The sequence below is a fragment of the Rosa rugosa genome, chromosome 1 (genome assembly GCF_958449725.1).
Source record: "Rosa rugosa chromosome 1, drRosRugo1.1, whole genome shotgun sequence".
Classification (NCBI taxonomy): Eukaryota; Viridiplantae; Streptophyta; class Magnoliopsida; order Rosales; family Rosaceae; genus Rosa; species Rosa rugosa.
The window spans coordinates 36,095,574-36,110,442 of record NC_084820.1 but is presented as its reverse complement, the minus strand read 5'-3'; the positions used below and the strand labels follow the sequence as shown (position 1 = coordinate 36,110,442).

Sequence of the window (14,869 nt, the reverse complement as noted above, 5' to 3'; positions counted from 1 at the left end):
GAACAACACTTCTCAAACTCCGATTTGCTTGAAAATTTAATATGTTTTTCTTTAAAATGGTTACTTTTAGTCTGGAAAGTTTCAAGTTCATTGCTGCAGAAATGAAGTTTTAGTAAATCTTCAAAGTTAAGTTGTTCATGCCTTTACTCTCTAGTCCACTTATGTCTCCCTTTCGTTATAACTCTATTGAATTAGCTTTCAGTTCTTCATCTACAGTTTTCAAGTTCAGATAATGCATTTTGTTGCTTGATTAACATAGTTTCTTTTGGTTTAAGGTTACTTACGTTTCTTTCTTCAAATCAAAGTCCATCCCGAGGTACTTCATACTTTTAGGCTAAAATTGTATCGATCTTGGTCTTATTCACATTTTCTCTTACTTGAGAACCCCTTAAGTCATACCCCGGGTTTGGGGTGTGACAGAATGTGACCATATTTTCAAAATGAACCAAGTACGATTCTTCTATATATTCAGACAACACATTCAATTTATATATTGTCTAAAAAATTCAAACAACATAAAATGTGTCTTCTGTCATCTGATGCGTGTCATCTAATTATATTTTTGACATAGTGGCAGTACCCTCCAAGTAATATTCTGGTCCGCAGCACTCCAGAATATATTTCCAGACAGTAGTATCGTCCAATGCGTCATCTGGTCGGCAATACCCTCCAAATGGCGGGAAACAGTTAGTCAGCATTACCCTTTAACCATTGCCTCCTAGTAATACCCTCCAAATAGCATGCGATGGTTAGTCAGTAGTACCCTCTAACCATCGCCTCCTCATATTCCAATCGGCAGTACACTCTGATGCGCCATTTGGTCAGCAGTACCCTTCAGATAGCATGTGATGAATAATGATGTGTTATTCAAATACTTCATATAGAGTGAGAAGAGTATTCCGGACGGTAGTACTTTCCGATACGTGATCTGGTCGGCAGTATTCTCCAGATGGCATGAGATGATTAGTCATGAGATGGTAGTACGCTATAGATATTTCAGCTAAAGTGAGTAGTATAATCAGTCCTTTCATCATCTTTCATTTAGTGGTCGCCTGGTGAGTACTACTAGCGAACTGATCTTAGTAGCCACCTAGCATGTGCTACTGGTGACATGATTATGTTTCTTTGTTTTTTTTTTTTTGGTCTTCAACCTATACACCACAAGTTATAATAGGTTTATAAAAACAAAAAAAATACTCTAGGTGGTTGAAAGTTGCTCGCTGGTCTACGATATTTGTGATATATCTCCGATAAAGTGAAGAATTTAGGATATATCCCTAATAAAGTGAAGAAATATCTGTAAAAAATAATTTTAAACTTTATCTGTAAATAAATATCTGTAAAAAATGATTTTACACAGATATTTCTTCACTTTATTGGGGATGTACAAATATTTCTTCACTTTATTGGGGATATATCCTAAAATTCTTCAATTTATCGGAGATATATCACAAATATTTAGACCAAAAATGATTTTACACAGATATTTCTTCACTTTATTGGGGATATACAGATATTTATTTCCAGATAAAGTGTAAAATTATTTTTTACAATTATTTCTTCACTTTATTTGGGATATATCCTAAAATTCTTCACTTTATCAGAGATATATCACAAATATTGTAGACCAGCGAGCGACTTTCACCCACCTACAGTATTTTTTTTGTTTTTATAAACCTATTATAACTTGTGGTGTATAGGTTGAAGACCAAAAAAAAAAAAACAAAGAAACAGAAAAAAAAAACTAAAAAACTGAAAAACAGAAAAAAAAAAATTTATTTTATTTTTATTATTTTTTATGTTGAAATGACCATTTTAGCCCTCAAGGGTCAGACTTAACGTCCAATTTGGACGGAATAGGAGCAATTGGACACGGCTGATTGAAATTGGAAAGTTTAGGGGCTAAAAAGTCAAAATTAAAAGTCGAGGGGGTGAAATGATGACACCCCCAAACCTCAGGGGGGTAAACTGTAATTAACCCTATTTTATATTATCAGTTTCTAGTTTAAAATAGATTTCTTCAGTATTGCTTGTTTCGTAATAAAATCTGATGACCGAGATTTAAGGGGAGTGACCTATATGTATTTAAGGTTTAGGGCCGTTTGGTGACTGCTGCGAGTGAGGTAACTCAGTTAGTAACCACTTGGTGAGAGCTGTGGGTGAAGTGCCAGATATTTATTTTATATTATCGATTTCTATTTAAAATACATTTCTTCAATATGACTTGTTTCGTATCAAAATTTGATGATCGAGATTTAAGAGCAATAACATATATTATTTTGATTTGGAGTTGGTTGTTATTATGGGAGCATGTAGGCTCCAGGAGTTGGGGGTTAGATTTGTGTAATAGGAGTTTTGAGTTGCTTTACAGGTTTGGGTAATCCATTTTTAAGGTAGAATTTCTTCTAAGGTGGGCCCCACATGGCCACTTTGGATTTTACCAAGCGGGCCTAACAATTTATACTAGGGTTTTTCAAAATTGTAAGTTTGGTAGATCATAACTTTTGCGTACGAAATCCGATTTGAGCGTGTCACGTGTCTACGGACTCAGTTTATGTTTTCTACAACTTTCGTGAATGAAGTTTTCTAAAAAAAAATATGGAATAAGAGTCCACTTTTTTGGAAGCCCCTAAAATACCGAATTGAAGATAAAAGGGAAGATAATCATTGTTTACTGTCTAAATGACTACTAAACCGGTAAATTAAGGTGCTGGGTGCAACAATTTACCTTTTGATTCAATAATATCTCAATTATTGTTATATAAAATAAAATTCGTGTGAAACATGAGGGGAAAAGAAAAAATAAAAAAACAGAGAATGGAGTAATAATTAACGGGGACCCCCTTCCCACGTTTGCTGGACGCAGCCTTGACCTTGGACCCTTCTTATCATCAATTCATCAAAGCACCAAATTTCTTGTGAGGGAGAGAATGTGAGAGAGGTTTCAACTTTCAATAAAGACATTTGCATGTGGGTGAGGGTGACCCGACCATGTGAGGTCTACCACTATATACATTATACATACATAATGCTCTCTCTCTTATCCTCTAGGCCTCGCGCCCCCCTAAACGTTTCGAGTCAAAACACAAACTCATCAATGCTCTTATACATCATATCCCATCCCTCGTTCCCTACAAATCACTCCATTCACTATTGGATTCCCCTAACCCTTTCCACCACACGAACACAAGATATATTATGCTGGCTTGCCTTTAGTGATCACTGCTTCATCAATCCCGCGCTCGGACCCATGATCAGAATAAACCCTATTGCTCGAAATAACAAGGGTGATTTTATCTTTTCTCTATATCATAAATATTCACACACCCTAAACAATGAGGGTAATTAATAAAAGAAATTGGGCAATATAAGGTGGCCAACATCCTCGATTAGTCTAGGCGAGTAGGCGGTGCCTAAACTTATCGGGTTTCAGAAGAATGTTCAGAATATTTTTTATTTTTATCAAATATTTAAAATCTAACTTTTGATTTGTAAATACTCATTATATACTTAACTTTTTACCCCATATTTTCAATCAATTATTAGTAATTATAATTTTTATTTTAATTAGACAATTATTTAAATGTTATATAATCAAAATAAAATAAATATTTGCCTAGGCGCCAGCCTAATCCATACTCAAGCAATTAGGCGAAAGGCCAATCCTCACTACCCACCTACCACCTAGTCAATTTTAGAACATTGGATATAAAGAGAGTGTGAATTGTATTTTGAATATAAAAATGAGTGTGAGTATCATTATTCTATTAGTAATTATGTTTGGCTCCAATTTTGTTGCAGCTGGTCAACAGTCTCTTTTCTGCGCGGGCGTGCCAGCACCGTTCGGGTGCGGTCGTCGGGGGTGTCCCTTGACCTGACTTCTATCAAGCGATTGTAGACGAGGAGAGCACCAACCTCGTCGTGGGATTCTTTGTGCCTCGTGGTGAGGACTTTGCTGAAGTTTCTTCTTGTTCACAAGTCGATACTCAATATTGCAGATTGAGCAGAGCGAAATCACCGGGAAGTATTGAGATCTTGCTAAAGCGTGACTTTAGCTTGGCTGGGTTGCTAGGGCGTTACCCTTGCTTGGCTGGTTCTGTAACCGTTGTGGTCGTGACACTACCGTCGGCTCCCGAGGAGACTAGGACCGAAGCACGTTGACAGAGGGTTTGGTGGCACTGAAAGTCGGCTTCTGAGAAGACTAGGACTAGGAGTGTGATCACCGGTAAGAGAAAGAGAAGGAGAGGAGTTGCTCTTAGAGAGGTTGCTCTAGAGAGAACTTAGATCATCTTAGAGATGTTTTGATGTTGTGAATGTGTGTTTGAGAATGAGAGGAGAAGGTGTTTATATAGGGAAGAAAAAGAAGAGTGAAATGATGAGTGGAAGAAAAATAATGAAAGTGGAGTATGGAAGTGATTTGTAAAATATGGAAAAGATAGAGAAATGATGAAATGAAAGCAAAGCATGAAGGTGCAGAAACATGGAAGTGATGATGATCTATTAAAGAGATTGTAGAAGAAAAATATATCCAAGGAAAAAGAGAAAAGCATCTAGCTTTCTTCATGTGGGTAGGAAACATGAACATGATGAATGTTGAGCTGGTTTTAGGTCAGTTTCTGCCCCTTTATTCCTTCAATTATTTCTCCACCAATACTTCAGAATGAGCCTTCGACTTCTTCATAAAAAATGTTCCACTATGAGTGTAGATCATCCTGACAAATTTTCAGAGCTTTATTCCATGCGGTTGGGCCGGAAATGCTGCTGGACCTCTTACAGGTCCAGTTTTCCAGTTTTGCTTCTGTAGAAAATTGGACTGATTGTTTGAAGGCCTTCCACTCAAAACTAGCTCTGGCACTCTTCATAAGAAATTATCCTTGGGATGTCTAGTATTAATCTGGAAAGTTTTAGCTCATTTAGATTTCATTTGGTTAGTCTTTCGCCCCTCCTTCCTTGTTTAGCTCGGTTTCTCCTAGCCGAAGTAGGAAAATGTGCTAAAGTTAACTTTTCATGCTTCCATGCTTCCATAGTAGGCTTTATTTAGCCTCTAAATATATATTTCGAGCTTGTCGACAATATATAGCTTGAGCCACTGACATTGGCTCAATTTCTCCAACACATGCCTTGTCAGGCCAAAATGTTCATTTTGGGTCCAAACATTGCCCCCCAGACCTCGAAGTCAAAGGTCTTCGTCTTGACTAAAGAGGTCTTGAATCAGTACCGCTCTTATAATGTCGTTGCTTCAAAGTCGTTGTTCCAAAGCCACTTGTATTGGCTTGACTGTTTCCATATAGGCCTCTAAATAGGCCATAAAGCTTGAATGCCACTACTGAATTGCCTTTGTCATGAACTGACGCTTCCTTTGCCAACTTTATTGCCCCCCATGGATCTAGCGAAACTTGGGCAGGTTGTAGGCAATCAAAACTTTAGCGTGCCCCCCATGCGAAGGAGACTGCTTTTGATCGCGGATGAGGATCCTTCTCTTCCTTGGTGGTAGCTTCGCCATGTGTATAGCAACAAGTATCTGCCTTGTTTGCTGGCTCTCTGTTGATTTTCTCAAATGTAGGTGTTGGAGCCGCTTTCCTGGCTAGATCAAGGCCTATAGTACTTGGCGAAATAAGATGTAAAATAGCAAACTGTTTGCTTTCATTTAATCCTTCGCGAGTCTTATGCCAAAGAGGATGATTGGATCATGGCTATCGTCATCATGACGTGTGACCAAGTGAAACCACCATATTTTGCTGCAACTTTAGCATCTAAAACCGCATCGGTTTTAATCATGTTTTAAAAAAAACATCAGGCCACTATGCTGGCCCTGCGGTGGTAGGAAAAGGTGGAATATCTTCACTGTCGCCTTAGATGCGATTCTCAAGATGGAATAATGACTCATTAATTATCAACTAGGGCCACTCACTGGCCCAGCTAATAAATTAATCTCCAAACATATTTGAGCTATAAATCAAGGCGTATTGGAGAAGTATCTTCACTGTTGCCTTAGATGCGATTCTTAAGATGGAATAATGACTCATTAATTATCAACTAGGACCACTCACTGGCCCAGCTAATAAATTAATCTCCAGAATTATCTGAGCTATAAATCAAGGTGTAATGGAGAAGTGTTCTTCACAACCTAGAAATGGCATCCAAGAAACCATTCGTTATCGATCAGGCAGATGAAATCACTGAGAAAGCCGCATTCACCTGGCGGACTAACATGAGTGTTCGATGTAGAAGTCAGACCGGAGAGGAGAGAAGTCGACTGATGGGCTTTGGTGGCGGTGATAGTCAAGCGAGTCTGGGTCCCACACCTCGCGATCGTTTGCCAGATGATGCTATGGCCTATTATGCGCTTCCCATCCGCCGTCCCATAGCGGCTCTTCGGCAGGTGCCTGGTGATTTTAGCAGTTGGGGACCAAGGAGGAAAGTGGGCTACTGGCCTACCGTCGCTCCCGAGGAAAATGTTTGGTATCAGGAGGTCCGAGCGAGAGATTTGGCCCGATGGGATGCGGTGGGTATCACCCAAACCATCGATCTATGCTTATGTCTTCCCAATAATACTAGCCCTGCACCGCTAGCCGCCGCTCTTTGCTTCTGGAACACCTCCAGCAATACATTCGATTTCCGGTTTGGGCAGATGAGCATAACTCTGCTGGATGTTCTTACCATCACGGGGTTGCCCATTGACTTTGACCCCTATGTGCATGGTCAGTTTGATGGAACTCAATTTTCTTTGAGAATGGATATGGCTGGTCGAGGGCATCACAGCAGATCCTACCCATCCTGGCGCGACTATTACTGCACCCGGCGTGACCATACAGGAGGTATCGCATTCCTGGAATTCTGGCTTTGCAAATTTATCTTTTGCACTTCTTCCAACAAACCTACTGGACCTTGGAATTCTCATCATTCGCATCATGGCCGGAAGCCTGTGACTCGAGACCCCTCCGCGACCCAACCCGGCCGGCGCGCCACCATCCGACCACCGATAGACGATGGACGACCACCATCTTCTTCGTCTCGCCGTCGCCAATAGCCTACTATCCTTGGATCGTCCATGCATTGAACGGAGAAGGAAACCCGACGACGAGGAGCCCGAACCTTCACCGGCAACCTCTGCAATTTCCGGCGACCGATTAAGCTGCATCTAGTATGGAAACTCATCTTCATGCCATTGTCTACGTGTTAGGCTAATTGGTTTTCAAAATTGATGGAGTTTTGTCGACTTGGTTTCTGCGTTAGCTCGGGTTCGACGCTGTTGCTACGCTGGCGACTTCTCCGATACATCTGGGCTTAGTTTCTGGTTCGATTGATTCCCTGGACGAGGCATGACCTTGAGTGGAAGTTAAACTTCGAAGATTTCTAGGTTGTGCACAGTGAGGCTTAGATACTAGTTCATCACCGAGTTCTCCCTCTAGTTTTCAGAAAACTGCTGCGAGGGAGTCCGAACCCAGACTGCAAATCTGACTTGTTGAAGGTAAATTCAAAGTTATAGAAGGAATTGTTTCTTGTTTTGTGTCTGGCTTGAGAAATTGTTCGAGTAGTGTTGAATGGGATATTGAATGAAATTGATTGTTGGTGATGGATAAGTTATTGGTGAGAGTCCCATTGTGTTGTCTCGATTCGTCTCGGGAAAGAGAACCATGTTTGTTTTGGTGGGAATCGATCCGAATAGAGAGGGGAGGGCCTGCCGATCGAGTTCTGAAGAGAGGAGAGAGAGAGAAGGATAGAGGAGACAAAGGGAGGACGAGACAGGTGGTGAGGTTGGGCGCAGAGGCGGCGGTGGTTATGAGCAGAGGGGCTTGGGATTTAAGAGGCAAAATGACAAAGTAAAGTGAGGAAGGGGAAGAGAGAGACAGAGAGACCGTTTTACCCCTCAAAATATGACAAACTAACGACGTCATTGACGTCGTGTATGTATATTGGGTTGGGCTTCTAATTTGATGTACCAAAGTTTATGTTTTAGAATTTTATGTACTGAAGTTCGTAGTGGTCCATAGTTCAGGTTCACTTACCAAATTTTTCCCTAAAAACCATAATAAAGGGTCATTCTAACAAAAACAAATAATGTGTCATTTTTATATTGTTGTCTATGTGACATGAAATTCTAGATGTCTGGTCTTTATCACATGATAAGTTGGTTTTGTGATTCATTTGTGAAAGCCTCTGTTTCATTGTTGTATTGTCAGTGGACTTTTGAGTATTCAGAAACATATTTATGTTTTGAACTTGATTACTATGTTAGCTGGCTATCAAATTAAGTGTACAGAAATTACACACACACACACACAGAGGATCAGAAGCGGATGTCCGCAGTGCCGCAAAAGTGCGGACGTCCATGCTTTCTCAGCGATCTTGCGCCGACAGCGGCACAGCTCTTGCAAGACGGAGGCCAGGCCTCCATCTTGAGCTTCTTCTTGCCGGTGGACTCACTGGCTACCAGTTTGCAATCCACCTTGATCGGGCTTGAAGTTTTGGGTGAGGTCGCTACCCAGAAACTTCGACCTCGATCTTCTTAGCCTTCATCTTCATGGTGAAGCCGTTTGGGATGCCCCTGGCCTCCATCCGACAAGAGTCGGGCTGCCATCGGCGCTTGATAGCTAAGAAAGCATGTGTTAATGCTCAAAGTCTGGCGGTAGCCAAACCTTCGTTTAACGCGAGTCCGGTGGGCGGACCGCTACTCTGTAGATTTGGTGATCTTCGCTAGCTGTCAAACGAAAGACAGGGCGTCAGAGGGAGACCGCGTTGGACGGTCTTCACTTCTCCGATGCCTAAGTCAGTCAATGCATATAGACAGCATAACAATAAATGAGTAGTAAATGCGTAATTAATGAGGAGAGAGGAGAGAACCTTTTATAGGTGAGGAAGATGCTGATCTTCTCCTTGTTTTCGATGTGGGACTGATGTGCTTCAGTCCCCAGCTTCAGGAGCTTCTAATGCTATCTTGGCACGGCGCGTGGCGGAGCGTCGGCGGTGATCTGGGGGCGATCCGAGGCTCAGGCTGTAGCCCGCCTGGCTGTGTATCTGTATGTTATTCCTTTGGCGGGGAATTAGTACCTCTGGCGGTACAATGAGCGTAGCCCATTATAGCTAATTATGCTTGTGAATGTACATGTATGTACAGCATGGACGTCCGCACTTTTGCGACACTGCGGACGTCCACCTCAGAACGGGTATATATATATATATATATATACAGTACCCTTCTAGTGAGGGATCCATTTTTTTGGCTATTCACATCTTAACCGTTCAGTTTTTAGGTATATATCAGTAGATCATCTCTATAAATTTTCAGCTAAGTTTATAATCATTAAGGCATTCATAACTGCAATTTACAATTATGAACACGAACGGTTTAGGTTGGACAGATTTGATTCGTCCATTGATTTAATCTAGTTCGATACCTTAATGATCATCAATTTAGCTGAAAATTTACAAAAATGATATATACGTTAGGACCTAAAAACTGAACGGTTGAGATGCCGAAATACGATCAAAAAGTGGGTCTAATGAGTGATCCCTTAAAATGGCCAAAAAATCCTCTAGCCAACAGGAGAGTGGTGGTGTTGGCAATGTGCATATTACTTATGACGTGACCATGATCAGTGCCACGGTCATTGGGCTTAGGTAGCCCAGGCTTTGATAGCCAAGACACAACTAACAGGCATGCAGGGAAGCCCAATATTATAATCGAGTATACAATGGCAACTCAAACATAGCTAAAGGTGTGTTTTACATCCTGATATTACTACTTGAGTGCGTTTGTAGGGGCATCTTACTTTGATGTTTGAGCTGGTGACGACTTGTTTCTTTTCGGTGAAATGTTTTGATCATCGTGTTGATTATGTTTAAAGTGGGTGTGTTTTTTGGTTTTCAAACTGATTATGTCTTTGTGTTATGTTGTGGGATAGTTTTATTGATAAAGTTGTGTTCCTGGAAAGTGTTTCATCATTAGCTATTTTTCTGAATCTTGTGTCTGTAATATTCGAGAAATAATATTGTGTGATTGGCTTATTTTTGAGTCACTCACTGAGCGTGTCTTTTGCTCATTCCTCATTTGTTCGTGTTTGTAGGTTCTTTTAGTTTTCGGTTTCAGAAGCATTTGGGTTATTGGCAGTGGAGAGTAGAATTTTCTTATTTTGGTTGACTCTTGTAAAAGAAAAGCAGTTTTGATTTTAAGTAGCACTTGGAATATTCTACTATGCTTTTATTTTATTTTTTTTAAAGAGAAAAAATTACAAAGAGAAGCCCCTAGGGCAACCAAGGCTAAACTAATCCCAATTAAAAGCCAAGATGGTAGCAGAAGGCAGACTGTTAAGCCACATTTTAGGAGATGAAGAGTTGTAGCTTGCAGCAGCAATAGCTTCAGCAAGGAAGTTTGCTTCCCGGAAAACATGAGAAAAGGAGATGCTATCAAAAGACCTTGCCGGGGAGTGGATGTCTCGAACAAGCGACCTTATAATCCACGGAGACTAAGAACGGGGGAGAATACACTTAATGACAATAGCCAAGTCGCCTTCAACAAGCAGACGAGTATATATGGTTGAAGCGCATAGCAGCCAAAATGCCATCCTTGAGAGCGGTGTACTCAGCCACAACAATGGAGGCATTTCTGATACACCGGGAACCAACAATAATGGGGTCACCATATGGTTTCTAATAACAAACCCAGAAGAAGCCAGACCAGTGGAAGAAACAGAGCCATCAAAGTTGAGCTTTTGAGAAACTTTGTGGTGGAGGGTGCCATTTAATGGCTTCCGAAATGCTTCTAGGAGGAGAAGAACTCTGATCATTGTGCTCTGTGTATGCAGCACTAAAAGAGGCAGAGGCGTGCACAACAAAGATAAGAGAAAATTCAGCAGACCTGAAAATAACATTGTTTTGAGCCTTCCAAATCTGCCAACAAATAAGTAAGCAATCTTCAATGGTATTAGCGCTTTCATGATGAAATAAATTAAGCATCCAATCTTCCAAATTGGGAAAGGAAGAAGGCCTAGGGACCATGCTAGTCAAATTTCAAACAGAAGCAGTTCTAGGACAAGAGTAGAAGATATGATTGGAATCCTCCACTCCAGAATTACAAATAGCATAAACAGAGCTCAAACCATTGTAAAAGCGAGCAATTCTAGCTTTTGTCTTTAGTCTATCTTTAACCAAGAGCTAAGAGAAAATCTTAACTTTGGGAGGGATGTTAAGATTCCAAATTTTATTCAACAAAGAGTTCTTAAGATGCGTCTCCTGATCGTTTTGAATCCAGGTAGCCGACTTAATGGAGAACTTACCATTAGGAGCCGGCCCCCAAATAAATTCATCATTGAACTCACAACAAGGAATATTAATAAAGGAAATGGTTCTAACTTCACTAAAGAAGGATCCAAAACTTGAGACAGTTTGGCAATATTCCAAGTTCCATTGTCAATATAGTTTGAAACTGAACCATCTAAGTTGATAATGTTTCGAGTAATATCATTAAGCAAATTAATAAGAGGAAAGTCATACCCAGTTAAAGGTCCAGAATTTGATATCCTTGCCATTACCAACCATCCATCTCATGCCTTTCAGGAAAAGATCTCTTGAATCTAGAATTCCCTTCCAAGCTAAAGAATGATTAGCTTGTTTGGAGGCATCAAAGAAAGAATGTTTGCGTAAATATTTTTTCCTAATGATTTCAACCAACCAATTATCATTGTCAGTTTGACCAAAAAAAAAAATTATCATTGTCAGTTAGAATATTCCAACCTAATTTTGCTAAGGCTGCATTATTAAAAAAAAGAAGTAGGGTGAATGTCAAGGCCTCCAAAAGACTTCGGAAGGCAAATCTATTCTACTATGCTTTTGTTACTTTTTTTATTTACAATGTATTTCTTGCTTGTTTTATTTGTAATTCAGTTTAAATTTGGCCAATAATAATGCTTTAGTCCAATTTCTGGACCGGAGAGTTTCAGATTAGAGGACGTTGATCTGTTTCATGTATTGGTAATCTATTGTTTGTTATATGACTATCAAAGAATGGATCGGAGATCGGACCTGGTGATTTATAATACAGGCAACGCAACAGTCGAATTATATTAAAAAAAAAACACGTACACATTGCATTCGATAGCACGCGCTCTCTCTTCTTTTTTGAAGAGGGCTATAACTACGCACATACAAAACAGTACAACAACCACACGCTACAATTTAAAGAAAGAGCCAGCATTGGAAGCTACTTAATACAGTTAATACTGCAATCCAACGGCTACTTTTCTTTAGAAAAAAAAAAAAAAAAAATAGAACAAACAAAGAGGACCCGACAACCGCTCCTTTTGCGTCATGGGGCCTCTTTTGCCTTTTAGGCTAGGCAGAACCACAGAAGTAGTGCTACTGCTTCTGCTCAAAAATTCAGGCGAGAGGTGTAAGTGGCTTTGGGAGACCAATTGCTTGGAATGACATCCCGGGCGGTGAGGCTTCTAGCTGTTGATAGTGTGGTTATCTTCACTGAGAATGGCCCTCTCAAAGGTCCTCCATCGATGCACCAACTTGCTCCCCAGACATGCCTCATCGCTACCCACTCACTAGAACTTGCCTGCCATTGCCATCAAGCATACATATATATAATTCCATTCACTCATGTAGATCATACTTATATATAATCACTAATATTCAAGATATGAATGATATTAAGCATCGTACTTGTCTTATATGCATTGATCCGACATCTCCATCTCCATCTTCAAACTCTACCAGAAGTGAGAGATAATAGTTGGTTGAACCTTCATTCACATGGAAGGCCACCTGCTTCCCAGGATATTTACATGGTGTCCTATGTTTCGTGGTTAAAAGTTAAAATATGAGTAAGGCATGGCGACAAAACATGACCGTTAAAGCAAATGCCAACACAGTAAACAAAAAAACAGATGGAAAGGAATCTCAATTAGCCCTTAATTAGTTACCGTCGGTAAAGAACGGAGAGTTCGCCTCGGTTTCTGAGCAGACCATGCTCACCGGCAATAGCCATGCGGCCAAAGGCTGCGCCACTGAGGTCGAAATGGGGCCCACCTGAGCAACCGGGGCACTCGTCGGTGACGATTATGGTGACGGCTCGCCTGGAGCAGATGGACTTGTCCAAACACTTGACTTTGTAACATGCGCCGCAACCCTCGCCGTTCTTGAATAGCACCGGGCTCACTGCGCCCACTCTCGCTCTCAATGGCTTCACGTCCACTAAGGATCCGTACCCACATGCCCCGCCGTCACTGCCGTCACCTTCGGGGCTGCCGTACCAGGTGGCTGTGGCGGGAAGCCAATGCGTGTTTTGAGCTGTAACAATTATTAACAGCATCGCAGAATTGACCAGCAATAATAGGCCAAATCGGAGGGGCTGCATTGTGTGCTTGCTAATCAATTAAGCTTAAGTAGTAGAGGGTCTGGGGCGGCGGTAGCGGCAGCACCAGTGTGATTTGTGAAGATGGTTTGGGCAACAGAAAGCTCGATCTGCCGCTGCCTGCCGACACTCGCTGCCTACAATATAGTGAGTGAGAGAGAGAAGGGTTTGGGGAGTGGAGTGTAGTGTTATATAGTGGCACAGGAATATAGGAAGGAAAGGGTTGTTTAATAAAGTAATGTCTACACCACTAGCACACCAACACCCATGGTAGTTATTTTATTTTACACCAACGGTTAAGGCGTTAAATCCGCATTCCGATATCACACACAATATCTGTTGGGGGCCGGAGAGGAGGGTGTTTTCGTTATTTCGGTTGGGAGAGGATGTTTGTACCGTTAAGGCTGCACGTGATTGCTCAGTGGGCGCAGAGCAACAGACTGAGTGAGGACTTGACGAATGTAATGTGAACTCTCGCCCAATTAGCTGCTGCTCCTACTTTGGAGAAACACATGGATTGCGACATTTGTTGGCTGGTTTACTTGTTGGCTGTATTTATCTTCTTATGAATAATTTGAGTCATAATTCTCTTTTCTCTTACATAATTCATTAATTCTTTTATAAACACATTAACGTGAGATAGTGCAACAACAGTATTACCAAAATTATTCTATAGTTCTAGATCACCACGTGTACGTGGTCTAAATTATTTTTATTGGTCGTTTAACTTATAAATTTTTTTTTTGTTTTTTGGTGGTTCATTGACGCTTATCATCATCGATTCGTTGACACTGCTCATCATAACTACAACTCCTAGTGTTGTGTCAGGCTAACAGGAGGATGAGGCTAAGGCTATGTCATGCGTTCAAGCTAGTGGTCAACGACACTATAGCGCGTTTACTTATTTGGAATGAAAAATAATCATGAATCGGAGACAACTGGGATGAGAGAAAAAAGAAATCGATATTGATTTTGGAGGAGTTGATTCCTAAACTCATCTCCCCCCTTCGTAATCAAATTCCTGAGTATTCAGGAATCGATTCCTTATAAGGAGGTGAGACCTACACCCATTCTGATTCCTTCATATGTCAGTAAACGCAGGAATACTTTTACCCGGAATTATTCCGATTCCTTTATGTGTTAGTAAACGTTGGAATTGTTTTACCTTGTAATCATTCCCTCCCATTTCAAGTAAGTAAACGTGCCCTCCATGTCTTTGTCAAGAAACAACAAGGGGCACCAGGGTATTTTCGGGAGACATCTTTGTGGTCTCGCCATTAACCATTGTGCTTTACAATTCCAATAGGTTGGGATTATGATCCAAGTCGTCAAAACTACCATCACTCCAAATCCACCATCAATCTAGTAAGTCATCAAGCATGCATCACTCTTTTTGCTGCTCAAGTTTACAAAAACCTAAACAAAAAAAGCAGCTTAAACCTACTGTTGTAGGGTGAAATCACCCCTTCACCATGTCACACAAAGTACATGAAGAATGAAGAAAATATGCAG

General features: G+C 40.8%; 2 protein-coding genes across 2 annotated transcripts; both read right to left on the bottom strand.

The window, feature by feature from the left end:
• Positions 1 to 10,239: 10,239 nt before the first annotated feature.
• LOC133736214 (uncharacterized) lies at positions 10,240 to 11,632 on the bottom strand. The gene is made up of 2 exons (XM_062163662.1): positions 11,494 to 11,632; positions 10,240 to 10,890 (listed from the first exon to the last, which is right to left on the bottom strand). Exons 1-2 carry the CDS (start codon positions 11,526 to 11,528, stop codon positions 10,467 to 10,469), a joined length of 459 nt encoding a protein of 152 aa, XP_062019646.1. The 5' UTR covers positions 11,529 to 11,632; the 3' UTR covers positions 10,240 to 10,466.
• A 393-nt stretch (positions 11,633 to 12,025) lies between these two features.
• On the bottom strand, positions 12,026 to 13,548 carry LOC133736204 (expansin-B3-like). Its single transcript, XM_062163653.1, has 3 exons — positions 12,927 to 13,548; positions 12,667 to 12,796; positions 12,026 to 12,559 (listed from the first exon to the last, which is right to left on the bottom strand). The coding sequence occupies exons 1-3, from the start codon at positions 13,358 to 13,360 to the stop codon at positions 12,368 to 12,370; spliced, it is 756 nt and encodes a 251-aa protein (XP_062019637.1). The 5' UTR covers positions 13,361 to 13,548; the 3' UTR covers positions 12,026 to 12,367.
• Positions 13,549 to 14,869: the final 1,321 nt, after the last annotated feature.

Bases quoted from the DNA above. Each gene is read 5' to 3' on its own strand.
- LOC133736214 (XM_062163662.1), bottom strand. From the start codon at position 11,528: ATGGCAAGGATATCAAATTCTGGACCTTTAACTGG. The intron at 10,891-11,493 runs GTATGACTTTCC...ATTTGTTGGCAG, and splicing joins AATTCTGGACCTTTAACTGG to ATTTGGAAGGCTCAAAACAA.
- LOC133736204 (XM_062163653.1), bottom strand. From the start codon at position 13,360: ATGCAGCCCCTCCGATTTGGCCTATTATTGCTGGTCAATTCTGCGATG. The intron at 12,797-12,926 runs GTAACTAATTAA...CACGAAACATAG, and splicing joins CTCTCCGTTCTTTACCGACG to GACACCATGTAAATATCCTG. The intron at 12,560-12,666 runs GTACGATGCTTA...TGGCAATGGCAG, and splicing joins GATCAATGCATATAAGACAA to GCAAGTTCTAGTGAGTGGGT.